The following is a 27,291-nucleotide window of genomic DNA, read 5'->3' as shown; positions in this document are numbered from 1 at the left end:
ACTTGATGTACGTTGTTAAATAAAAAAATAATCCCAATCCATTAGACTCTCCTCTCCTCTCCTCTCCTCTCCTCTCCTCTCCTCTCCTCTCCTCTCCTCTCCTCTCCTCTCCTCTCCTCTCCTCTCCTCTCCTCTCCTCTCCTCTCCTCTCCTCCCCTCCCATTGGCTGATCCTGTGGTACCACATGACCCCCGTCTCTCTCTGTGTGCCGATGGTTAGACTAGAGAGAGCTAGAGAGGGAGAGATAGAGAGAAGTGATGGATGCTGATCTGGCGATGGGGTAAGAGATCTCTTCCTCGTTCCTCGTTCTTTTTTTTATCGAATGCATTCCCGCCTGCTATGGTCCCTTCTTTGGGGAGGGATGGAGAGTCCAGTGGCGGACGGAGGAATAGACAGATGGTGCAAGCAGAGACAAAGGGATGAGTGGTTTCTCTCTCTCTGTCTCTCCATCTTTGGTGAAAGGAGGTTAATGGATTCAGGGAGGGAGAGACAGAGGGAGGGGTCGCCGTGGCGATACTCTCTGGGTTTTTTTCTCCCCCTGTCTGTTGCCGAGGAGAGAGGGATGAGAGAGAGAAGAGGAGAGAATCAGGGGAAGGGGGGATGGGTGGAAAAATGGTGAGTGTGGTGGGGGGAGGTGTGGATCCATTCACTCTGCAGTCTGATCGGCCTTTGCTGCACTGTTACTAAGGAGGTTCTCGGAAGCGCTTGAATGTGCTTGGGTTCAGTGGCGTTTGATTGGACAGGGTTAGGTAGTGTTGGATATAACACCGAAGGAAGTCTTTGAATTTGACATGCAGGGGCAGTGTCTGAGGCGGCGCCATTTGGTGTTGAAACCAGACATTTGAAGTGCTTGATTTTGTTTTTTTAGGGGGGGGGGGTGTTTCAGTCAAGCATTTAGGGCTGGGATGCTTTGAGGAAGTGCTGGAGAATGCTGGAATTTCATGGCAATTTTTTGGACCAGATGAGACATGACCTCTTCCTGTTATGTGCTCAAATGACATCACTAAGTGAAGGTGCTTGGTTAATTAATTTCATTACTAGTTGTTAGGCGGTGAGAAAGTGCTTGGCTGTTTTGCGTAGATGTTGGAGGTACTTGATTGCTTGTGCTTGTGTCTACAGTATATCATTGATGGAGGGCTCCTTGTGCTTTATTTACTCATGTCTTTTGCATCTAAATCATATACATTTCTAAATAATTAGTTTAGTCACGTAATTATATAAATATAACACTAAGTAAATATCTAAATATTCTGAAATGATGAATGTTATTATCTATAGGTTTTTATTGTATTCGTTATAACGTATAAAGCCTGACATCAGACAGACTCTATTTTCAACTGACAGCTGAGTCAAATTCAAAATGGCCGTTCTCTTCTCTTCTCTTCTCTTCTCTTCTCTTCTCTTCTCTTCTCTTCATATTTGTAAATTGTTACTATAGTATTGTTGCCACTACTAGTAGTACTACCACCACTACTGCTAAGTATTGTTGTTACTACCACTACTCCTGTTAACTGTTACTACAATATGGCTATTTTGGCAAGCTGTGAGCATTTATTCCCTATCCTTGGTATCAGATCTCAGTTTACTCCACTAGTTTGGTCAATGTCAGCACTAGTTTTTACTAGTTGTCATTGAACAAAACATCTTGCAGTACACTAGTCAGTCTTTTTCAGCAACTAGTGGCACATTTGCCCAGCACACTATTAACGTGAAAGTCCCACCTATTATTAGTCAGCTTGTTGATGTGCTAACCAGCTCAGTGGCCTTGTGGTTAGAGTGTCCGCCCTGAGACTGGTAGGTCGGGGGTTCAATCCTCGGCCGGGTCATACCAAAGACTCTAAAAATGGGACCCAGTGCCTCCCTGCTTGACACTCAGCATCAAGGGTTGGATTGGGGGTCAGTCCCTGTGACATACATGTGATAGCCCTAATTAAATTGACCTTCCTAGTTACAATAGCGAGGCTACATAAATGGGGACAGGATTGATTGATTTATTGATGGATTGATTTGAAACTTAATTAACAGTTTTCAAAAGGTACAGCTGTACAATTATACAAGAATGTGAAATGGACAGCACAAAAATCCCAGAGGGCTTGTTGTTTCCATTGTGGTCCTTTGCATTCAATTCAGGATAGACTAGTTAACGACGTATCTAAGGAACTTTGAGATTTGAGTATGGTTGTATTTTGTTCAAATACATAATAAACATACGGTATGGTAGGTCTTGTCATCCTTTTAGACCGTCTATCAGTTTCCCGCCAGTAGTACATTGTTACACAACTACTGGCGGGAAACTAACGTCTTTGATGTCAAGGATATGGATATTAAGACCTGAGGACGATTCTACAAATGCCTTCTAAATCACTCTCAAGAGTTTATTTAATTTTTTTGACAAAGTGATACGCTGTGAGCTTATTTCTTTTCAATCTAAAATTATACTTCATGGTTAAATGCTCAAACGACTTGTCATGCTACTAAAGATGCTACTACTAGAACACTAGTATCTAGTTTCCCAAACAATGGGACCCATTTGTGGGTCACAGACGCATTTTATGGGGTCCCTTATGTTTTGATTCTTAATTTCTTACATTATCTTTTAAAGGACCACTTTTCAACCACCACTGTTCAACCTATCTTCATATAATTGGTTGTCATGATAAAATGCTACATACCATTTGTGGATAGGTTGTTGAACTGCCCACAGCCCTCCTATGAGACACAGACAATTATTGTGGTATTCTTTTCATGAACATGACCAATTATATGAAGATAAGTTGAAAAGTGGTCCTTTGGTAATTATTTCTTTTTTTTTTCAAAAAGCGTTCCAAAAAAGGAAATTAAAAACAAATTCAATTCTTGTTTTCAGTGAAGAAATCAACGAAAAATCTAAAATTCCATAAATTAGGAAAAAAAATTGTAGTGAAAATAGCCGATCTACAAGCTTACAACACTGCGCAACTAAATAGTTTGGGAACCACTGTACTAGGACTACTACCAGTACAATGCAAGTACTAATAAGTTATAACCTTACCTTTCCTGCAGTTACTACCATACTGCTATTAGTACTACTACTATTCTACCACAACTTCATGTACTAAACTACTAACTTTCCAACACATGATCATCATACGACACATCACCACAAATCCTATGTAATTGAATCAACGATGCACCATGAAATGAATCTCTCTCTCACACACACACACACACACACACACACACACACACACACACACACACACACACACACACACAGAGATTCAGTGTTTGTTTTGTTCAAGGCCACTGAGAGCTCAAAACCAGGAGCCTCATGGCTCCCAGACGAGCACGCTGCCTCCTGAGACACTCCTAGTATTACAACATTATGTTCTATCATTATTATCATGTACAGTTTGTACACTGTATCTTAAACACTGGTGTGGGAGTCGTGGTACCCATTTGCGGGTCGCGGACACATTTTAACCCATTCTGACCTGAGATCAGATTCATACGAGGTTTCCACTGGACACACACTGGTCTGATTAACCCATTCTGACCTGAGATCAGATTCTAAAAATGTCAGTCGTTCTTCGAATTTTTCAAAAATAGCAGACCTACAAGCTCGTAGCGCGCCACTCGGTGGCGCGCTATGAGCTTGTAGATCTGCTATTTTTCAATAGCTAAAGCATAACATGATGCTAACACCAAAACGGGTTCCCGGTCAGAATGGGTTAAAGGCGTACATTTAAAAAATAATAATAATAACAATTTATGAATTAAAAATAAATTCAATGATTTTTCAAAATATTTACATGAATTCATTAAAATATAATATAAAAAAAAAACGATCTAAGAAATTCCATAAATTAGAAAACAAATGTTTAAGGAGTAGTCCAAATCTACAAGCTTGCGGTGCGAAGCTTGCTATTGTCACTAAACAATTGTTTCGCTATTTACATTGTTTTGTTGTTTTTAGTATTTTGCACATAATACTAGTAGTACAACTAGTATTACCCCACAAACCAGCAAGCGAACAGAGCCTTCAGTGCAGCAGCCCACGGCCCCCACCCTGTGCAACTCAGGGACTGCCTATAAGTCTGACCTACGAGGCCGGACTGAGGTCAGGGTTAGCGACCTACGTGGCCGGTTAAGACTGAGGTCAGGGTTAGCGACCTACGTGGCCGGTTAAGACTGAGGTCAGGGTTAGCGACCTACGTGGCCGGTTAAGACTGAGGTCAGGGTTAGCGACCTACGTGGCCGGTTAAGACTGAGGTCAGGGTTAGCGACCTACGTGGACGGTTGAGACTGAGGTCAGGGTTAGCGACCTACGTGGCGGTTTAAGACTGAGGTGTGACCGGTTAAGACTGAGGTCAGGGTTAGCGACCTACGTGGACGGTTAAGACTGAGGTTAGGGTTAGCGACCTACGTGGACGGTTGAGACTGAGGTCAGGGTTAGCGACCTACGTGGCGGTTTAAGACTGAGGTGTGACCGGTTAAGACTGAGGTCAGGGTTAGCGACCTACGTGGCCGGTTGAGACTGAGGTCAGGGTTAGCGACCTACGTGGCCGGTTGAGACTGAGGTCAGGGTTAGCGACCTACGTGGCGGTTTAAGACTGAGGTCAGGGTTAGCGACCTACGTGGCGGTTTAAGACTGAGGTGTGACCGGTTAAGACTGAGGTTAGGGTTAGCAACCTACGTGGCCGGTTGAGACTGAGGTCAGGGTTAGCGACCTACGTGGACGGTTAAGACTGAGGTCAGGGTTAGCGACCTACGTGGACGGTTAAGACTGAGGTCAGGGTTAGCGACCTACGTGGCCGGTTGAGACTGAGGTCAGGGTTAGCGACCTACGTGGCGGTTTAAGACTGAGGTGTGACCGGTTAAGACTGAGGTTAGGGTTACCGACCTACGTGGCCGGTTGAGACTGAGGTCAGGGTTAGCGACCTACGTGGACGGTTAAGACTGAGGTGTGACCGGTTAAGACTGAGGTTAGGGGTAGGGTTTGGGATAGTGTTAGTAATCGGTCAGACTAACGGGAGGTCGGAACAACTACATGTTACCTTGGGAGTTGGGACTCTCTCCCAATGGAGTCACAATTCTATTTTTTAACAAAATAAGATTCCAGACAAAATATGATTGCATTTTGACAAAAAATAATCTCTTTCCTCTTCTATATAACCACAGGTTGTAGTTAATGTATGTTGTACGGCAGTGTCGCACATTAAAATATATTTTCAGGCTTTGTGTTTGAGTTTAAGTTACAGGGTCAGACTCGGGTCATACTGTGTACTGTAGTCTTTTTGGTGACATCAATGGTGGTCATCCGTTATAATTGCCATCCCCAAAGGACCATTAAAAATAAAACAAAGCTGGATTTCGACTGCAGCTTTTATGTCACCGGAAGCAATTCCCCGAAACATGTTTTAAGCTGAGGAAAGAGGTGTGAGAAGGAGTGGTTCTGCAGTCCTGACTGAAAGGAAAGCGGTGATTCTAGTCATTCCACAAATAGATTTGCCAAAAATAGCAAATATACTGTACCAGCTCACGGATTGTAGATCGGCTATTCTTTTTACCTGCGTTCCCCCAGAATAGGGATGCTGGGGGATCAAGTGGTTAACAAAAGTGGCATTTACATATTAATATTTTGATTATCGTTAATCGCAATATGTTTTGCCACAATAATCGTAATTGTCATATACAATTACATTTTCAGAATAATGCATAATAATAGTATAATTGATCCATTATGGGCAGATCATATATCGGCCTGACATATATCGGTCATGCATCCATAAATAGGTTTGTATTTAAAATCGTTCCACCGCTCGCGTGTCATATCCCGAATGGAACCCATTCCGGTTTCTCTATGTTGGATCCGGTTCCTCCGGATCTGGATCCAACATTCCCAACTCTAAACAATAAACATACTGCATAGTGCATCAATCTAACTAACCAGTAACCTTTCTGTGTGCCGCAGGTCAGCAGGAAGTAGAAGATGTGTGCTGCGTCTTACGATCAGCTCCTCAGGCAGGTTGAGGTGCTGAAGATGGAGAACTCCAACCTACGACAGGAGTTGCAAGACAATTCCAACCATCTGACCAAACTGGAGACTGAAGCCTTTAATATGAAAGTATGTATACCTGGTGCTGTAATACTGTTGCTGCAGTACTATTACTACTGCTGCTGACACTCGTAGTACTGCTGTAGCCAATACAGCAGTGGTTCCCAAAGTGGGGTCCAGGGACCCCCAGGGGTCCTTGAGGGAGTTCCAGGGGGTCCCCGGCTAAATTATAGTTTGGAACCAAATATGCTTTCAAGTGGGGCTCCGCGGGCTAATTAGTGTCAATTTGGGGGTCCTTGACATGAAAAGGTTTGGGAACCACTGCACTACAGTACTATCACTACTGTTAAAGCTGCACTAAATAACTTTCCATATTTGAACCCGGTTTCCTGTGCAAGTGCTGGCATTTTCACCATTGAGCTAATAGAGCCAGCCTGCTTGCTCAGGGAATAAATTGAATCTTGACCATCAGGTGTCAGACACTGTCTGGCCGGGGAAACTCCCCTGTCAGGTGAAAAGAAGCAACTTGGACTCCTCATGCATAGAAGGAAGCATGAGGTCAGTCCGCTGCCCCCCCATGTTGGCAGAGGAAGTGTAGCGCCCATTATTACTTTTAGATAATTGACACTGGGTGAAAAAATGGGTTACGAAATCGTGGGAAAAAAAGTGGTGATGAGCTCACCCTAGCACATCTCTCTGTTTTTACTAACCACAGTAAGGTGATATTACCTAAACCTGGAGTGTGAACAGGATCCAATTTTAAAACTTTTCATTTGTTCAATATTTGTAAAACCCACACAGAGATGTTGAATAGCACTGATTTATATATAAAGACATTTGAGTTAGCTGGGTTTATGCCCGACAGCCACGTATAACTCATAGACTCTAGAAGTGTTACACGCTCATTCTGTTTTTCAAAGTGACGGTCAGCAGTTATCAGACTGGATTCGGCACACTGATTGGTTTTGCATGCGTTTTCTAACATGCAAACTGCTTTGATGTGTCGGCGTGATGAGTGATGCTGGTAGTGACTGAAAGAACCAGTTCTCAACAATCGCTGTGAGACGGACGCCAACGTCAACTTGTTGGATTTGTGTATCAAATATCCAATGTTGCTGCCTTGCTGGCATCCACAAAATCTATAATATGAGCCCATTAACCCATTCTGACCTGAGATCAGATTCATACGAGTTTTCCACTGGACACACACTGGTCTGATTAACCCATTCTGACCTGAGATCAGATTCTAAAAATGTCAGTCGTTCTTCCATTTTTCAAAAATAGCAGACCTACAAGCTTGTAGCGCGCCACTCGGTGGCGCGCTATGAGCTTGTAGATCTGCTATTTTTCAATAGCTAAAGCATAACATGATGCTAATACCAAAATGGGTTCCCGTTCAGAATGGGTTAAGACCTGAGGCCAATTCTAAAAATGTATTTTTTACTACATGTGGTGCTGACATGGTGTCAAGGACCCCCAAGATTATATTATGGCCACTGACCCCCCTCTCAATGGGTTTTATTAATCTAAATCCAGTAAGCTGAAATATTCTTTTTAATGCCTCATCTTCTGAAAAAAATAAAAGCCTTGCCATAGCCGATAGACATCGAGCAAAAAAAAAAAAACCTTAGCAGTGGAAAACATTTCCATAAAGAACGTGCAGCGTGCCATTAAACTTGTCCTCTCTGTCTGTAATGAGGAGATCATGGCTTCATTCACTACACTGCTGCTAACAGCAGTTCAGTTCCTTCTGTAATGAGGAGATCATGGCTTCATTCACTACACTGCTGCTAACAGCAGTTCAGTTCCGCTACATGTTATGATACAGTCGCTGTGTCCAATGATGTGCACTGCAATGTTAATTTGTTTACTCTTAACCTCACGGAACAGTTAACTGCATTAAACCATTCAACACGAGTACAAGGAAATGTGTAAACAAGTGTCCAAGAAAATGGCCCAACTATAGCAATGTGACCCATTATTTTAGCTGGGTTGAAGGGTAAAGCCAGCCACCATCATCGTGGCTGATGGTGAAAGAGGTTTTCAGGTTCAATTTAGTTTCACCCGTGTATGACCAAATGGTATAAAAGTGTTCAAAATGACATGCTGGTGGTGGAACTCAATGACACTCTCCCTCCCCGAAGGTCCTCGTGAGTTGTGAGACTCGTACAACAAGAGTCGTTGTTTGAGACAAGCGCACACGCATGCGCGCGCACACACACACACACACACACACACACACACACGCACACACACAATTAATGTGACTAGCTTGTGATTCATTGTCTGTGTGTGCGCTTGCGCCCGTCTGCCTGAGTTCGGCCATCCTCCTCCCATCCTCTTCCTGTATTTTTGTGTTCGAAGAGAAGAACTCAGTATTTATTGTTTTTCTTTTCCCTGTTGTGTTGACCTGGTGACATCATCAGAGTGTGTGTGTGTGTGTGTGTGGGGGGGGGGGTTTAAAGGTCTTACTACACGCACACAGACACACACAGACACACACACACACACACACACACACACACACACACACACACACACACACACACAGACACGCACATACTCATATTTGGTGTTAGCCTGTCACACAAGCTAGCTATTGTGTTTAAAATAGAAGGGAAATGCTTTTATTTCCGTATGTATGTGGAAATGCAGGCTTCCTTCCTCAGGGTGGAAGAGAAAGAGGGAGAGGTATCTGGTGGTGTTTTCTTCGGGCCGGTTGACACCAGTACAGAACTATAGTTCAGTAGAGTAGTTAGTTAGTAGGCCAAGAGACAAGAGTACGTTCACTCTGGCTCTCTGAATCACCAGAATGGATTTGAATCTTTACAAGAGATGCCGATTTATGGACTTGAAACTTTATAGGAGATGTCGATTCATAGTGGTGAGTAACGTTTTGATAACTCTTCGACCCATTAAAGCTGGGGAATCTGTGCAATTAGATTTTCACCACTTTAACCATATTATATACTTTTATATTCAAAAACAGCAGTTATACAAGCTCATAGCCGGTACTTTGCGCCACAATATAAGCTTGTAGATCTGCTACTTTATGTTTTATTATCATGACAATTTGTTCAAATCTGAAAATATTTGTAGAACAATAATTGTTCATGGGTTAAATCGATTCGTTTTAATAACCGTTTCATCTTCGATCGCTGGTAGATCAGAGGAGTACCTTTAGCACTAGTAGTTGTACTAATGCTAGTATATTCTGTATTAGTAGTAGTACTAGTGTGAAAGTACTAGTAGAACACAGTGACCCTTGATTAGATTCTTGGCTCCTGGCTTAGTGTAGAAGTGTCGTTGGTCCTTGAGAAAGACGCCAACATGTCTGCTTATAAGCGACTTTGGTCTTGTTTTTCCTGTAAAAGCACTGGTAAATATTGGTAGATGCGGTCTGCATTTCTTTGAGGCTTGTTTCTAAAGTGTAGTTCCTAGTGGCCTAATGCTATTTATTTTAACCAGTGGTTCTCAAGCATTTTCATGTCAAGGACATTATGTATCTAGTATTGCTCCTAATTGGTAGATCTAGACTAGAGCTTGTAGATCTTCTATTTTTGAAGAGCCAACGCTACAATTTAAAATTACACTGATGCTTCCCGGTTTTAATGGGTTGAATGCAAACGATGAATTGAAGGCATGTGCAAATCCATCCATCCATTACATCTTGATCCGCTTATCTGTAGTCGGGGTCGCGGGGGCAACGGCTCCACCAGAGAGCTCCAGACTTCCCTCTGTACTTGCAAATACTTAAAGTGGACACATTTATTCTTATTTTACTAAAAGATTGCTAATAAAATAGTTTTAGGGGAGTAGTTATGTTTTTAATTAAAAGTACTCTTAATACTAATGGGTAATACACAAGTTGCTATAGCACAAATGTAGTAATCGATATTTGTCTGTGTGTGTGTGTGTGAGGGTTGTAATGACCCCTCCTTCCTGGAATGCGACCCCAATCAGCAGCAGCTGCAGGGGTCAATAGGTCGTACTCAGACATGGGGACATACAGACAAACAGACGCACTCCATCACTTAAAGGAGCACTTGGCACCGCTCAAAAATAGGGACACCATGTTGAAAGTGTTTTAAGACTGCACTATGTAACTTTCCTGTTCTACTCCAAATTTGAACCCGCGCGCAAGTGCTGATATTTTCACCACCGAGCTAATAGAGCCTGCCTGCTTGCTCTCGGGAGGAATATACATTTCTAAACATTAAATAGAAGGGCAGGGAGACTAAATTCAGCCACCCCAATAAGGGCCTTTCTCGGCCTCACCCCTCTCCCATTGTATATACCGGTATTGTGTTTAGGATCCATATTTAACCAATTAAAAGTATTAAAGCTGCACTATGCAGTATGTAACTTTTCTCTTCTACCACCTGATTGAACCCGGTTTCCTGTGTAAGTGCTGACATTTTATTAAAGCTTTGAATAGAGCCGGCATGTGGCAAAGGATACATTGAATCGTAACCATCAGGTCAACATTCGTGTCGGATCCTGTGTGTGAGACATGACCTTTGACACGATTATATTGTATTGAGAGACAGATAAAGATTGGACAAAATTACATTTTATTCGTTATTATTATTATTATTTTTTTTACATAATGTTTTAAACAATAGGGTTTGACTAAATAACGACATTGGATCCATTGGAGTACAGCTTTTTTATTTGCCATTTGCTGAGAAGTAAGACATACAAGATTTCCACCCGATATTGACGATATATGCTTTTGTGTTTTATATTGTGTGTGTGTGTGTGTGTGTGTGTGTGTGTGTGTGTGTGTGTGTGTGTGTGTGTGTGTGTGTGTACTGTGTGTGTGTGTATATATATATATATATATATATATATATAATATACTGTGTATATATATATAATCTTGCATATACCGTACTTTATTTTATGATGCATATGATGCATCACTTCCTCTTCCTGTCATTACAGGAAGTCCTCAAGCAGCTACAGGGCAGCATCGAAGAAGAGCCAAACGAGGTGGCCGGCCAATCAGAGCTCATTGATCGACTGAAAGGTGAGTGCACGCCACCGTAAAATAGGAATATAAAATCTGCACTCTCTGTAGTAGTCTAAGGGCCGATTCATACTCCTATTTTACCGCTGTTTCGGCGCTGTAGTGCTCGTCAGAAATTTTCAGTAGCACCGAAGACCCGACTTCAGGACGGTACCCCCCCCCCCCCCCCCCCCCCCGAACCTCAAATGACGTCACATTGTAGGCTCTACAGCGCCGAACCGACTTTTATTCGGCTCTAAAATAGGAGTATGAATCGGCCCTCAGGAGTCTTGTTTAATATAATGTTTTAGAATCCGCAGCAGCAGTCTACCAAACAGAGACGTTTGGTCGCTTCGCGCCACATTGTGAGCTTGTAGATCGGCTATTTTTGCTATTACTAATATTTGTTCTAATCTATGGATTCTTTTAGATTTTTCTTTAATTTCTTCACGACATTACTTTTTTTTTTTTTTTTTTTAAACATATGTTTATTCATTTTCTTTATATTACAGAAGTATTTTCAACAATTGACATATATTTTTCCCCCCCCACATCCCTCTGGCAGCACAAATACAAACAAAATCTTAAAACGAAATGAATTGACAATAATAAATACAAAACAAAAATAAATAAATAATGACAAAACAAAAAATAAAACGAAAATAAAACACATTACATACAGTTAAACAGATTCACAATGTCCATCACAGTTCCCTACCCCCACCCCCCAGCTGACTACTCAGATAACCACTATACATCCAAAGCCTCTTCAATATCACCTCGCCTAATGAAGTTCAAGAAATTCTCCCATATCTTATAGAATACCTCAGGTTTCTTCCTAATTACATAAGTTAGTTTCTCATGTGCCAAACTGGTTGTTAAATTCCTCAGCCAAAAGCCGATCGTAGGGGCATTGACATTCTTCCAACATAGCGCAATTGAGCGTCTGGCCTGTAACAGGCAGAGGTCGGTCATTCTTTTTTCATTACTATTTAGTGTACAATTTAATGGATAAATACTGAGTATACATAATTTAGGACAAAGAGGAACTGGACCTGACGTAATCTGAGAGACATAATGGACCACGGACCTCCAGAATATTTTAATCTCCTCACATTCCCATAAGCAGTGGAACAGTGTACCTTTATGTTCCCCACATTTATAACATAAATCAGGAATGTTTGGATCAAATTTATTTACTTTCTCCGGGGTTATGTAAGTTCTCATTATCCAATTATACTGAATTAGTCTTAATCTAGTATTGATAGTTTGCGTTTGTGCCTTGGAACATATTAAACCCCAATCAATTTCTGAGATTTCCACTTGAAGATCTTGTGTCCATTTTTGTCTTATTTTCTCCGAGTCATCTTTATGAAACCCTTCTAGTATACCATACATTTGTGAGACCAACCCCTTTTCACGACATTACTGAAAAAAAAAAAAAAAACTTTGGATTTTGTCATTAAATTCATGAAAAGTTTAGGCTTTTTCTGAATGTTTTTTGAAAATGTTTTGAAATAATAATAATTAAAAACCAAATGTAGGAAACAAAAAACAAGGGGACACATAAAAATGTGTCCACGACCCACAAACAGGTCCCGACCCACTGTTTGAGAAACCACAGTATACACATGAAGATCAACAAATAAAGTACACCCAAATATATGCCCTAAATAAATGCCCTCTCTCCTCCTAGCAGAGATGAGCATGGACCCATCCGGAGGCTTCCAGGGAGCCAAGCTTCGCTCCAAGCCCCAGCTCGGTGCCTTGTCGTCAGGCAACAACCCCCAGGGCTCCGGGCCCTCGGCCACAGGCTTCCCCAGGAGAGGGATGCCTCTACCGCCGGGCAGGGAGGCTCGAGACCCCCCGACACCCGTGGTTAGGGACCCCAGAGACACGCCGCAGCCTGGCTATCTGGATGAGCTGGAGAAGGAGAGGTGAGCTTCACGCTGGGCCAGACCTACGCTGTAGACGGTATCGGCGGAAGTACCGCCCAAGGAAATGACGTTGACGCTTTACATCTGTTTACATTCTCCGTGGATGAAACAAGAAAAATATCGTATCCGGAGCAAATACATCTGATGGATGTTCCGGCCTAACACTTCCCCCAATACACTCTTTGCTTTAGGCTTTTCTCTTTGCAGATGAGTAAGACTGGGACCGAAATTCCAATGGTTCGGCCCATTCGACCATTTTGCTGCCCCTCTCTTCCTTTTTTTTTTACCAACTTTTTTTGTTTTTGTTTTTAAGAAACCCAACAGACATTACAGGGTAAAAAAAACATGATGTATAATTGTGTATATATATCGCACAATACATTTCTTTTTTACAAAACAATTAAATGGAAACCAAAACTAAACATGACTGTTATTGGACGCTCTCTAAACTCAGAAGGGAGGAAAAATCTCAATCTCTTATCAATCTCTGATGCAGAAGTGCATGTCCAAGAGAAGAACTCCATTATGTTCAACCTAATGGAGTTCTGATTTAACCTTCTGTGCCACAGTAAGTAAAGCTTGGATAGAATCCGTCCTCCAATCTCAGAACCTCATAGAAGGACAGCTTCCAACGACGGATACTGAGGTTATGAGGAGGTTTCCATCTCATTACCACCATCCTCTTTGCTGCCGTTAAACTGGCCAATAACACTCTTCTTATGAAGTGCTAGGCTTAGAGATGAATCATCATTTAGTAACAGAATGTGTGGTAAACAAGGTATTTGTCTCAGTTATGTCAGACAGGAATAATGCAACCTTGGCCCAAAAAGCTAGTGCTCTTGGACAGTCCCACATCATGTGTACGAATGTTCCCACTAATTAACATAGAGGACTTTGTACTATTTTGATTTGGCAGAGTTCCCTGGGTGTTGAATAAAATCTTTGCCTCCCTCTTCCTAATGGGCTATAAGCACACATGCCATTTTGGAAATAACTTGGGCCCCTTCCTTAATTCCTTCACAGTTGTTACTGATGATTCTAGTGAAGGCTCTGTTCCATTCTGGTCAAACAGAGTCAGGGTGCTGCTATTGTGCACGTTGGCTCACTGGAAACCCTCTGCTACACCAGTGGGAATCAAAGTGTCCTTGAGTGGGTTCCAAATGACCTCACACGTGTGTGTAACTCTGAGAGTGTACAAATGGAACCATTTGGTTCCATTTGTACACTCAGACTTATGGGGGGTCCTTGAAATTAAAAACGTTTGTGAACCACTGCACACTAAATGGAACAGAGCCTTAATTAGTATCATCGGTAACGCCTGTGAAGTAAGCAGGGAAGCGGAAGTTCCATGAAATACATGGCAGTGGATGGGACAAGCTCATGAAACACTATTTATGAACCATTGAGACCTTTGTTATATACTCTGTTCAGGAATATAAAAGAAGACGTATCGCATGTTGTTTTCTTATCACTTGCTTTTCGATGTGCACTACATCATTTTATTGAGGCATCTAAACGGGTATAGTTTCTGTCTCTGAGGTATCGCGAGATTTTGTTGCCAGACAGGAAACGGTGGATAGTCTTGCGATACTTGGCACGTTCAGAAACTAGTTTGTGCTTTTTAGATGCCTCTATAAAATTACACAGTGTACACATCGGAAAGCAACACAGCAGACAATAATGTGCTACAGTATGTCTTCTTTTCTATTCCTGAGCCGATTATATGACAAAGGTCTCAATGTTTCATAAATAGTGTTTGTTCATGAGCTGGTCCAGCCGGCTCCATTCACTGCCATGTATTTCATCGAACTTCCGGTACGAGGTTCAGGTTTGTCACCGAGAGCGTCATGGCGCAGCCCTGTCACGTGACCATGATTTATCCTTCTGTAAGCTGTTATTCTGTGTGCATAGAGTCCATTGGCTAACATCTGTGTCTGTATGCGCCCCCCATCCCCCAGGTCGTTGCTATTGGCCGAGTTGGACAAGGAGGAGAAAGAGAAGGATTGGTATTATGCTCAACTGCAGAACCTCACCAAGAGGATCGACAGCCTCCCTTTGACGGAGAACGTACGTCACAATTATTACATGACCAAATATTTCAAATATTTCAAATCGCAATTATTTGAGATAATCAATCATAATTATTTTGTCATTGTTTCCATGTTGAAACATTTTCATACATTACAAAAGCAGAAATCCTTTCTTGTCTGCCTTCCTCTTCTCCTCTGCTCTCCTCTCTCCTCCTTATCTCTCCTCCTCCTTCCTTCTCCCCTCCTTTCCTCTCCTCGTTACTCCATCAGTTCTCCATGCAGACGGACATGACTCGGCGGCAGCTGGAGTTCGAAGCGCGGCAGCTCCGTGCTGCCATGGAGGAGGAGCTGGGTACCTGTCAGGACATGGAGAAGAGAGGACAGGTAGGAGAAGAGTGCTTCATTTCGTCAACTGAAACTAGGCTATGATGAGTATAGCTAAATAAGCGCCAATTTTGTCAACAAAGACAATATGGATTTAGTTTATCAAAAAGAGAAAAACCTTCCAAGGAAGGGACTGCACACTCCAGGGAACAGAGACGGACAACTTACTGCATCAACTTATTTATTAGCACGACGCGTTTCGGCGTGAGCTTCGTCAGGTGCTATGATAGATTTATTTATAGATTTAGTTTAGTTCAGTAGAACTAAAGGTCCCTTACAGACTGCTGCTTTTTCAGAAAAAGAAAAAGAAAAACTCAGAAAACCTTGGAAAAAAAACGCAGCAGTCTGCAAGGTTTAGACGAGTCATTTTATGCTTGGTTGCATGTAGGTTTCTATGCACTGCCTACGGAACTCGCCTATCGGCTCGTTCATGCAGCAATGCAGGCGTGCCTTTAATGACTGTAAAGCACACCCTCTCGTGTAATATTGCTTAAATATACAGTACATAGCATGCTGAGTGTTTAACACACTTGCCTATGTTCTTTGTATTATTGTGTAATCTTGTGTACTTTTGTGTATTCTGATCTACCTTCATCTGTGTTTGTGCACTCATGTACTGTAATCTACATTACACATGCTTTTGTGCCATTTTGTTTGCACTCGTGTACATTTGTTACTCATGTGTGCTGAACCGCACCCCCATACCCCACCACCCCCATACCCCACCACCCCCATACCCCACCCCCATACCCCACCCCCATACCCAACCACCCCCATACCCCACCACCAGGCCCGAGTGGCTCGCATCCAACACATCGAGAAAGAACTCCGGCAACACCGACAAGAGGTAATACTGGGCAGAATGAGGAATAGGGCAAAACTGAGAATAACTGAGAGAGTGGAAGATTGAGAGAATGTGAAAGAGAGAGATTAGAGTACCTGAAGTCCTGACGTCACTCCTTCATCTCCTGGGTCGTGGAGGTTTTTCTCTATGGAGAATAACATTCGGTCATCTTAATATCATCTCATATAAGCATCATGGTCCAAAAATAAACTGTCTCTGCGATATTGTCGGGGAGGTGGCTCTGTCACTCATATTTGATACAGTCTGTTTCTAGTGAAAATGTAATTTGGCGGCAGTAACATTAGCAGGTTTTTTTTATGAGTGAAATCACCGGGATCATTCGTTTATTTTTGGAACACATTTTTGGAACACAGTACATGCGATATAAGAAAAGTCTGTGGGAATTCAGAATGGGGCAAAAAAAACATGACCCAGGTAGGATGTGTAAATTATGTCAGACTTCGGTGCTCTATAGAGTGTGACTGTGAAGTGATGATTTTTGACTAATACTGACAAAACATGTTCGTCGACTACCTGTTTTCACTGATGAAAACTAAATGAAAAGCTATGATGACTAAAGCTAAGACTAAATATTGACAATTAATTAATTCATGAATTAACAACGTTAACAAATAAAAACTAGACTAAAATGTTAGCAAGGGACTAATGGACAAGAGATCCAGTATAATTCATTTTACACTTGGTTGCATGCTGAAAATAGCTGATCTACAAGCTCACAACGTGTCGCAGCGCAGATTGTAGATTGGCTATTTTTAAGTGTAAAATCAGTCATTACGATGGCATCAAGGCCCGCCAAAATACACTAAAACATTCCAGGTGACTAAAATCTGACTAAAACGAAATGAAAACTATTCAAGGGACTATGACTAAAATCAAAATTTGCTGTCAAAATCAACTCTCTCTCTCCATCAATCTATTTTCCAGTCTCCTTCCAGTGCTACGCTACAGGTTGACGGAGTGAATGCAGACTCTCAGGTAAGATCACTGCTATTCAAGGAAAATGTTTTTTATACAGGATCATACTGGAAATTCCTATCAATCTACTATATACTAGGTGCGTTTTGCATGGACAGGGAGACCCTCTCTACTAGGTGCGTTTTGCATGGACAGGGAGACCCTCTGGAAGCTACCTGCTGCGTTATTCAATTAGCCCTTCGCTAAGTCCCTCACCAGCTCAGTGGCCTTGTGGTTAGAGTGTCCGCCCTGAGACTGGGAGGTCGGGGTTCAATCCCCTGCCGGGTCATACCAAAGACTATAAAAATGGGACCCAGTGCCTCCCTGTTTAACACTAAGCATCAAGGGTCCCTGAGACATACTAGCGTCATGTCCAGGGGGTGTACTTGTACATCAAGCTGCCTCACGCTACAGAAACAGGAGATAGGCTCCTGCCCTATGGGCTACTTACTTAAGTCCCTCCCCAACCTGTCCTTGTCCAATAGGCCCGTTAGCAGTGAGGATACATGGCAAGCTGTCCTTCTCCCCTATAGAGATGCATGTTAAATGACGGGATTTCTCCATATAAATAATGGATAATTTCAGTAGAAAAACCTTCATAGCAAAATGCCGATGCACACCTCAATAGGCTGGTGCGTAGGGCAATAGAGCATATGATGATCTTTGACAGACAAAGAAGAGGTCCTGCACTCTGTCAGACACTTGCCAAAAAAAGTTGCTCTTTATTTGGTCGCCGTTTCGGGCGCTTAGAACTTCATCAGGACAGACAATGATTGTCTGTCCTGATGAAGGTCTTTCAAAAATACCCTTTTCATTAGTAGCAAAACGTTCTAAATCTAGTCAACCAGGCCTGGAGTAGACTTTATTTCAATAACTAGAAATACGAGGAAATGACAGTGTGAGAAACAGTATCCAACAATCAACTTTAACGACCGGCGAGAGTTTTCATGTTGCACGGTAAGACTATGGTCATTAGTATTATTGCCATCACCTGGGAGACTTTAAGACGTTAAGCTGTGTATGTGTTCAACAACACAGCCATGCAAAATAACACTGACAGCTATAAGGTGACGAAAGCTTGCCCAGCTTAGCAACGGTTGCTAAACTATCTGGATTGGCATTGGAACAATCACTTTTTGGGGTGGGATTTAACGAAGGGCTAATTGTGACTAATATCCGACAATTCAGCGTTCATTTCAGGACATTTTAAAATGTCTGTTATGCTTTCTGTCCGTCCAGGTTGCTGGCAGCCGATTGGAGCATGAGCCGTCAAACGAGATCAGCTGTGTGGGGGGTTACCCCGCCCCTCGGCGACTCACCAGTCACCTGGGAACCAAGGTGATCATTGTAAACCCTAGCAGGCTTCTAGCTTTTACCACCAACAGCCCCATCTGGTGTCTGAATTGTGTACGCCAGGACTGCCACACATTAATTTTCTATTGTGAACACCTTTATTTTGAAAGCCGTTTCACTCAGAAACCGAGAGTCAGGAAGTCAATAATCGTTATGTAACGGGTCCCGCGAATGTTATTTCATTCTCCCAAAACCATCCCCGGTTACATTTTGTAACCGAGGATCGTTTAGAGAAATGAGGCTCAAATCAAGCTTATTTTGAGCCAAAAAGAAGAATCTGAGATTCTAAAAACTGCGTCCCCAAAGACTGCATAAGCCAGTGGAATTGTGACTTTTATTTTTTATCACACCCGAAACCAGGGTGTTACGAGCGCATAGAGAACACAGTTGTGAACCGTAATCACTTAATATAGGCATCAAAAGGCGATGTCGGCCGGGAGTTAGTTTTGACCAGGAGGCGTCAAATGGGCGATTTCTGTTGTACATGTCTCCATTTACTATAGTAGTAGAAGTACTAAGTAATAATAATGTGTTACCAGGTTGAGATGGTGTACAGTCTGTTGTCCATGTTGGGGACACATGACAAGGACGACATGTCTCGCACTCTGCTGGCGATGTCCTCGTCCCAGGACTCGTGCATCGCCATGAGACAGTCAGGATGTCTCCCGCTGCTCATTCAGCTCCTCCACGGCAACGACAAGGACTCCCTGTTGCTAGGTAACGATCCATTTACAGCAATGCTAATGATATAATCAGCCAGCATGATTGCGGGAGAAATGGGTGTGCGCCTTTTCTCTCTCTCTCTCTCTCTCTCTCTCTCTCGTCTCCGACGCATTGAGAGCGTGTAGATTTTCTTGTATTATGTAGGAATAGAAAATGGGATTTTTACTTGAGTCGTGACCCATAACAATTGGTCATTGACCCACAAATGGGTCCCGGCCCACTGTTTTAACGGTGCCCCAAAGTGTGTAAATCTAGCCTGGCTTGGCCAGCGTGGAGTCACTGAAGCTTTCTCCCCGCATATGAGTCTGGACTTCGGCCCATAGGCAGCATGAAAAGTGGGCCTTAGTAGTTGCCTTGACAGACGGACCCATCTAGCCAATCAGAGTAACACACAGTGTGCTAGTCTGCTCCTCATGCATGAAAGATACCACGCTAAAAACAACACGGTCTGTTTAGTTTTTACTTTCTACGTGAGCGAGATATGTGGGACCTATGTCAGAGTCTATATCTGAAATGACTGCTGGTCTTATCGTTTCTGTTTGAAAGTACTGCAGCATGAATGTTACGTCACCATATACACATGAACCAATCAGAGTCTGCTTTTCACTGTTGTACGGAGAAGCCGTTTGAAACGCAGTCACTGATTGGCCCTGATCATTTTCTGATTTCTCTAGCTTCCGCATGCTCTCTGCCGAAGTCCAGACTCATATGCGGGGAGAAAGCGGGGAATCCCCCCCCCCCCATTTTGAAAGTGAATTTCAGGTCCCCACCTAACCACGCCTCCTCCTTGTCCAATCAAGGTAATTCCAGAGGAAGCAAGGAGGCGCGTGCGCGCGCCAGCGCCGCGCTCCACAACATTGTGCACAGCCGTCCGGAGGACAAGCGCGGCCGGAGGGAGATCCGTGTGCTGCATCTCCTGGAGCAGATCCGCGTCTACTGTGAGGCGTGTTGGGCCTGGCAGGACGCCCACGAACAGGGCCTGGACCAGGACCACAACCCTAGTGAGTTCCATCAATTCAGAGTTTTTATAAATATCTCTGACCTTTCCCGATCGCTAGTACAGCTCTGTGACCCTCTGTAGAACACGGGAGATTTATTACTTTCGGTTCAGACATGACAACAACAGCTCTTCTTCTCTGCTTATTTCGTCCATTTCTCTGGCACTTTCTACCTACCGCCCCCTATGGTAACCGGTGTCCAAAGTGTGCCATGATTGAGTACTTTTTCCACCACTGTCTGTCTGTCTGTCCTCTTTCAGTGCCGTCTCCGGTGGACCACCAAATCTGTCCAGCAGTGTGTGTCCTCATGAAGTTGTCGTTTGACGAGGAACACCGGCACGCCATGAACGAACTGGGTACGATGTTACAATTATTACATAATCGTCTAATCGTTGTTATTTGAGATGATCACAGTTAATTTTGCATAATCGTCTGCCATTTTCCGCTATTTTGAATTTTTTGGGAAAGACAATAATATTACATGCGTCAGTGATTTCTTTATTTGTGTTGTAAAGTGTAAAATCAGCCATTACGACGTCATCAAGGCCCGTCAAAATACATTTTAGTCGACTAAATCAACTGTAGATTTAGTCAACTAAAATCTTATATTTAGTCGACTAAAACTAGACTAACACTAAAACATTCCATGTCACTAAAATGTGACTAAAACTAAATGAAAACTATTCAAGAGACTGACTAAAACTGAAGAAAAAAAAAATTGCTGTCAAAATCAACACTGCTTGACCGTACCTTCTCTCCCCCCCCCTGGCTCATGGTTGTCCCATTGATCCACAGGCGGTCTGCAGGCCATCGGCGAGCTGCTCCACGTGGACTGTGAGATCTACGGACTGACCAGCGAGCACTACAACATCACGCTGCGCCGATACGCAGGCATGGCGCTGACCAACCTCACCTTCGGGGACGTGGCGAACAAGGTTGTAGTCCTATTCTGCTCGGTTCTCAAAAAGGGTTCTCAAACCTTTTGGGCCACGACCCCTCAAAATAGTCATATTTGAACTGGGGACAACCCCCCCACACACCCACCCACCCTGACAAGCACTTGGAACTGTAGGCATTCTTACATTTAGTTTGACTCGTTTTCACAGATAAATATTGTCAAATTAACTGCGCTTAACAGCGCTATGAGCTTGTAGATCGGCTATTTTCGCAAAGTCTGCCTCTTTTCTTACGTAATATTTGACAATTCGGCCAATTTGGTATTGAAACGTTTGTAAAAGTTCTTAAATTCTCACTTTTAGAAATGTGCAGATACCCTGTATACACTTACTGTATACTGTATGTTGTTTTGTTAACGGTTGAGTGAGAAAACAATGTCATCTGGGGACCTCCCAACATAATTTGGGGACCCCCAGTTTGGGAACCACTGATCTGTCTGAGCCGTGCATCCATCCATCTAGCTAGCTTATCCATCTGTCTAACCTGTGGTTTTTGTTCTGCTTTTTCCCCATCAGGCCACACTGTGCTCCATGAAGGCATGCATGCGTGCGATGGTCGCTCAGCTCAAGTCGGAGAGCGAAGATCTGCAACAGGTACTCTATGCACGAGGCTAATGGAGCCTAATAATCTAACCCATTGAGACCAAGATCAAAAACACTTCCATAGAAGACACACTGACTTCTATGGAATCCAGATGACTGAAATCAGTCGTGGCGACTGAGAACCTGAATCCATGTGTGTCCTGCAGGTTATTGCCAGTGTCCTGAGGAACCTGTCCTGGCGAGCCGACGTCAACTCCAAGAAGACGCTGAGAGAAGTCGGCAGCGTACGTGCGCTGATGGAGTGTGCCCTGGAAGTCCAGAAGGTAGGAATGTGGCGCCCATAATAATAATTAACAAAGAGGTAGGAGTGCACACCAATATAGTGGCTGACCCAAGCCCCCAGTAAGGCTATCCGATGTTGAAGATGCCACTACCTACGGGCGAAATGTGGAATTGCAGCACTTTAATGGAGGTGGACGGACGTTCATGAGTCTATGACGTCGCGTGCGGAAGTTTAGCCTAGCCCCGGGGCTAGGCTAAACTTCCTGCTCGCTCGAGCCATTGAGTTATAATTATACTTCCGGGTGCTTCAAAACGACACTGAGCAGCTTCCACTGAATTGAATATCTCGGGGGTGGGGCTAGCGCTCCGGTTCGGTCTCCTATCCTTTATAGCTCTATGGGCTGACCACGGGAGACAAAACTTGGACAGAGAAGAGAGGTCACACAGCTCGCAGTCACGATGCAAATATACTTTATCTTGGAGTACCAACGTTTCGACAAAAAATGCCTTCTTCAGAGTATATCTATTCTTCTTCTTCTTATTATTATTATTATTATTATTATTACTCTTATTATTATCATCATCATCATCATCATCATCATCATCATAATAATACAGAACTGTTACTATCTTGGGTATATTGTATTGCTGATGTTGAAGTCTTGCAGAACATTGTCACACAACATCTCACTGCATGTACGTGTAACAAAACATCAGAAATCAATACAAACTAAATAAATAAAAAGGCAGGGAGTACCTCAGTCTCTTTTGCAAGTAGCAGTAGATATTACATTTGTATGAAGTGGCTAATCCTAAGCAGCTCCCAAACTGGTATTCTTAATGTGTCCACAGAAAAACAGCATTTTAACACTTTCTGTACACTTTTTATTTTGAAAGAATCTTCCTTCATAGAAAATAATAGCCAATGATCATTATTTAGGAGGAAATAGGATGATGGCATTCCTCCAGGCCCTGTAAACACTTTCAGACCGTACAAATTGGATCTTTTTGAGATGGACATCACTGCCGGTTTCCGTGGCAGGCAGGCTTAACACGATTTAAATGACAGCGTTGCCTCATATGCTGTGTCTGTTTCAAATTATTCCTTTACTTCTACCTAAATCTATGTTCCGATATCTTGACAGTCACATCTCTTTATTTTTGGTGGAATATATCCAACACATGATGATCTAAAAGAACCCTTCTAGAACTGGTCAGCAAATAGCTGATATAATTACTGGATCTCCTTTAAAAAATACAATAAAAGCCCCACCTGGGCTCTTATGGAGAATTGGAGATGCTGTCTAATGCCAATATTTATCCAACCTCCATTCCATATTGAGTTCTGCACTAACCAGGGAAACTATCAAATGAGGATAATCCTGTGTAAAAAAACAAGCAAAACATTTGATGCCAATTTACTTAATTTCAATACTACATGTGGCCATTTACACATGACTACACATGGCACATAGTCATCTTTATATCTTATCTGGTATGGGAATAATGTTATTGAATGACAAAGCAGAGGAAGCCTGTATCTCCATACAGTGCATTGTATTGTTTGTTAATACAGTAACCTTTGCGGATTGTTCTTTTCATTATTTTGACCGTATATGCTCCCAAAGTGAGAGAAACCGTCAAAATGTATGACCTGTATTAGGTGCCACTTTGAAGCCAGACACATTTGTCCATGTTTTGTAGCTTCATTCCTCTTATAAGCCTGAATCATTTCACAAATCAAATCAAAGAAGTGTGATTCTTTATTCCCTCACAAAAACTGAGACATTAGCCTGTCCCAATTTTTTTATATATATAATTCACTCTTCTACCTTTTTCCTAAATTCTATATCAAATCTGGTAATTCGGCCTGGGTGAGGTTTCACTTCCACTCAAAACAGGCAGGTGTACTGCACTGCTGCACATAAAGGTTTTGTTTTACTGTCTACACTGCCCTCTGAAGGCTGATCACAGTAACTACATTTTAGAGTATACCTGCTATGCTATTTTTGTGGTATGCATTAGCATTGTTATATTAGCCACACGTTTAGTTACTATAATCTAAAAGAAGCACATGTTACTGTTTTTGTTGCTGTTTAATTCTATTTAATTTCAGCCTTTATTTAATTCTCAGAAAACACACTGAGAGGGCTGGGACCTTCTTTTCCAGTGATGCAGAGATCACAAGTTGGAGAAAAAACACAATACAAAATAGAATTACAGGATTTAAAAGAAACTTGCATCACATGATTTATCAATTAAAACGGGTGCAATTTAGCTTTACCAAAGTTGATGCATCCAACTGAAAATGACCAAGAGGAACAAGAGAGTTGTACATGAGCAAACCCTGTACAAAACTGAAAAGCAGACTTTCTGAACTCACAGCATGAAACAGTCCCGACATGTGTGTTAGGTACTCGTTTTCCAATTTCAAAAGGTCATTTAAGTAAGGGTATAAACTACCAATTCAGACTTTATAGATGAATAAAAACGGGGCCAACCTACCCTATTGTCCGTGTTGGTTTCGTCGACTAATACTAGGATGGAAAAATCGATTACCTTTTTTCACTGACAAAAACTAAATGCAAACTAAATGAAAACTAAGCTATGATGACCTAAAAGTAAGACTAAATATATCGACAATCAACAAATAAAAACTAGACTAAAATGTTAGGAAGGGACTAGTGGACAAGAGGTCCAGTATTAGTCATTTTACACTTGCATGCTGAAAATAGCAGATCTACAAGCTCAACGCGTCACAGTGAGCTCGACTAAAACTAGACTAACACTAAAACATTCCAGGTGACTAAAATGTGACTAAAACTAAATGAAAACTATTCAAGAGACTGACTAAAACTAAAATCCAAATTTGCCACCCTCTCTCAACACTGCTACCACTGCAAAGTGTGGTAGCATGCACATACATCCCTAGTGTACAACATACATACCCATGTCTGCCAGTATTTAAAACACCCTTGGCGTGGTTTAAATCCCTGTTCAATAAAATAGATTCCTAAAATAGATTTACAGTACCTTCATTGTCATTTAGTATTCCAGTATATACAATACTGTTGGGAATAATATAGTAACTATACATGTATAAAAATAAAGAATTTACTATGAAATCTCCCTCTTTCCCTCCTCTCTTATCCTTTTCTCTTCCTCTCCGTCCCATCGCCACAGGAGTCCACCCTGAAGTCCGTCCTCTCGGCCCTGTGGAACCTGTCGGCTCACTGCACCGAGAACAAAGCGGAGATCTGCCGGGTCCTCGGAGCGTTGGCCTTCCTGGTCGCCGCCCTCTCTCATCGTAGCCATAGCAACACGCTGGCCGTCGTGGAGAGCGGAGGCGGAATCCTGCGAAACGTCTCCAGTCTCATAGCGACCAATGAGGACTACCGGTAATAAATGCCATTATAGTTTTACGACCAGTGGTGGAGAAAAAGTATTCACATGCTTTCAGAAATATCATGATTTCTTCAGCTGGTCGGCCCTAAAACATCATTACATTTCCCAGTCTTGAGATTTTATTTTTGCTTTATTCCATGCAGCCAGATCCTCCGCGACCACGACTGCCTTCACGTGCTGCTGCGCCACCTGCGCTCCCACAGCCTCACCATCGTGTCCAACGCCTGCGGCGCCCTGTGGAACCTGTCTGCGCGCTGCGCCCGCGACCAGGAGGCGCTCTGGGACGCCGGTGCCGTCTCGGCGCTCCGCAACCTCGTCCACTCCAAGCACCGCATGATCGCCATGGGCAGCGCGGCGGCGCTCAGGAACCTCCTCGCCAACCGGCCGCCCAAGTACAAGGACGCCAACGTGGTGATGTCGCCGCCGGGCGCCGGCGGCGCTGGCGGGGCGCCGCAGCCGTCGCTGCATGCCAGGAAGCAGGTGACTGAGAACGAACAATCCTCATCCATAAGCGCCTATTAACCTGAGGCGGAGAATACAAATGTCTTCTAAATCCTGTCTAAAAACTGTTTTCTGAAAAACTTGTTGTTGTAGATCAGTGGTTCTCAAACTTTAAAAATCACGATAAAAAATCAAGAGTTGGACAATATTGGAAATGTGGATATCGACCAAAAAAGCCAATATATTATCGAACATCCCTAATTTCCATCCTTTCCATTTCCTCTCCCTCTCTCTCTCCAAATGTCCCTCACTCCGTTCCTCCCCAACAGAAAGCTCTCATTGAGGAGCTGGACGCCCAGGACCTCTCCGAGACCTTCGACAACATCGACAACCTGAGCCCCAAGATGCACCGGGGCAAGGCGGGCGGGCGGACCGCCAAGCCCGGCACAGGCGGAGGAGGCGGCGGCGGCGCTGGAACGGGGGGCTACGGGGATTACGAGGCGGTGACGGGGAGCCCGAATGGCCCCGGCGGGGGACGCTCGCCGTATGTCAACACCCCTGTCCTGTCGAGTCCTTCCTCCCGAGCGGGAGTCGCAGAGAGAGACCGAAGGGGAGGACGGGGAGGAGGAGTGGAGAGGGAACGGCGAGCGGGGAGCGGAGGAGAGCGACGAGGCGCGGGGCCGTTCCACATGGACCCGGACGCCAAGCGGAGCGGCGCTCCGCCGGACCAGACCAGACCACCTCCTGCACCGGTCGCCGTGACCTCTGCGTATGCCCGCGCTTCCAGCGACAGCCTCAACAGCGTCACAAGTGCCGACGGCTATGGCCGGCGGGAGCGGGCGGCGGCGGCCGACTCCAACTACTCTGAGGACGATGACGCAGGTTCCACGTCGGGGAGTCGCCATGGCTACAGGAAGTACCCCCCAGACCTGCCGCACAAGGTAGGTCGAGTTATGGGTAGGACTAGCTGTATGAATAGCAATACTAGTAGCACTAATGCTAGTAGTAGAAGTGCTAATTGTGGAAGTAATACTAAGTAGTAGTACTAGTATACTAATGGGAGTACTAGTGATAATAGTTGTACTAATTGTTCTAGAAGCAGTAGAACTAATGCTTTCTTTTTGTCTGTTTTTAATGTGACAAGCACCAGGAGTTACGGAGAGCGCTATTTTGCTCCCATGTATGCTAAGTATGTATTATTATGGAAGTGACAATAAAACACATTCAGTACAGTGGACTTTTCAGCCTAACCCTAACCCAAAAGAGAGATTAGACGTTTACCCAATTATTATTGTTTATTTGTTTTGAAATTTATAAAAGTATTAGAATATAGCTACCGGTGTATATATATATTTAATCATATAATATTATT

The 27,291-nt window shown here is 43.3% G+C and overlaps 1 protein-coding gene across 4 annotated transcripts in view; it reads left to right on the top strand.

Annotated features, from left to right (window-relative positions):
* apc (APC regulator of WNT signaling pathway) overlaps positions 1 to 27,291 on the top strand; it is a 45,886-nt gene that overhangs the window by 7,783 nt on the left and 10,812 nt on the right. Inside the window, exons 2-18 of one of the 4 annotated variants that reach the window (XM_080755415.1) lie at positions 5,954 to 6,106; positions 10,985 to 11,069; positions 12,748 to 12,985; positions 14,944 to 15,052; positions 15,286 to 15,399; positions 16,190 to 16,246; positions 17,189 to 17,239; positions 18,458 to 18,556; positions 19,111 to 19,288; positions 20,095 to 20,295; positions 20,553 to 20,648; positions 21,088 to 21,227; positions 21,765 to 21,842; positions 21,998 to 22,114; positions 25,257 to 25,471; positions 25,622 to 25,958; positions 26,249 to 26,860. In XM_080755415.1, the coding sequence (XP_080611541.1) occupies positions 5,972 to 6,106; positions 10,985 to 11,069; positions 12,748 to 12,985; positions 14,944 to 15,052; positions 15,286 to 15,399; positions 16,190 to 16,246; positions 17,189 to 17,239; positions 18,458 to 18,556; positions 19,111 to 19,288; positions 20,095 to 20,295; positions 20,553 to 20,648; positions 21,088 to 21,227; positions 21,765 to 21,842; positions 21,998 to 22,114; positions 25,257 to 25,471; positions 25,622 to 25,958; positions 26,249 to 26,860 (2,862 nt within the window). In that variant the 5' untranslated portion in view covers positions 5,954 to 5,971. Of the gene's footprint in view, positions 1 to 5,953; positions 6,107 to 8,826; positions 8,922 to 10,984; positions 11,070 to 12,744; positions 12,986 to 14,943; positions 15,053 to 15,285; positions 15,400 to 16,189; positions 16,247 to 17,188; positions 17,240 to 18,457; positions 18,557 to 19,110; positions 19,289 to 20,094; positions 20,296 to 20,552; positions 20,649 to 21,087; positions 21,228 to 21,764; positions 21,843 to 21,997; positions 22,115 to 25,256; positions 25,472 to 25,621; positions 25,959 to 26,248; positions 26,861 to 27,291 lie in introns of those variants that run through there. The other 3 variants (XM_080755414.1, XM_080755417.1, XM_080755416.1) reach the window with 3 other exon arrangements.

This window comes from Protomyctophum bolini, assembly GCF_963924005.1.
Source record: "Protomyctophum bolini genome assembly, chromosome: 22".
Classification (NCBI taxonomy): Eukaryota; Metazoa; Chordata; class Actinopteri; order Myctophiformes; family Myctophidae; genus Protomyctophum; species Protomyctophum bolini.
The sequence above is the reverse complement of the archived record's forward strand: the minus strand, read 5'-3'. Positions and strand labels throughout refer to the sequence as shown.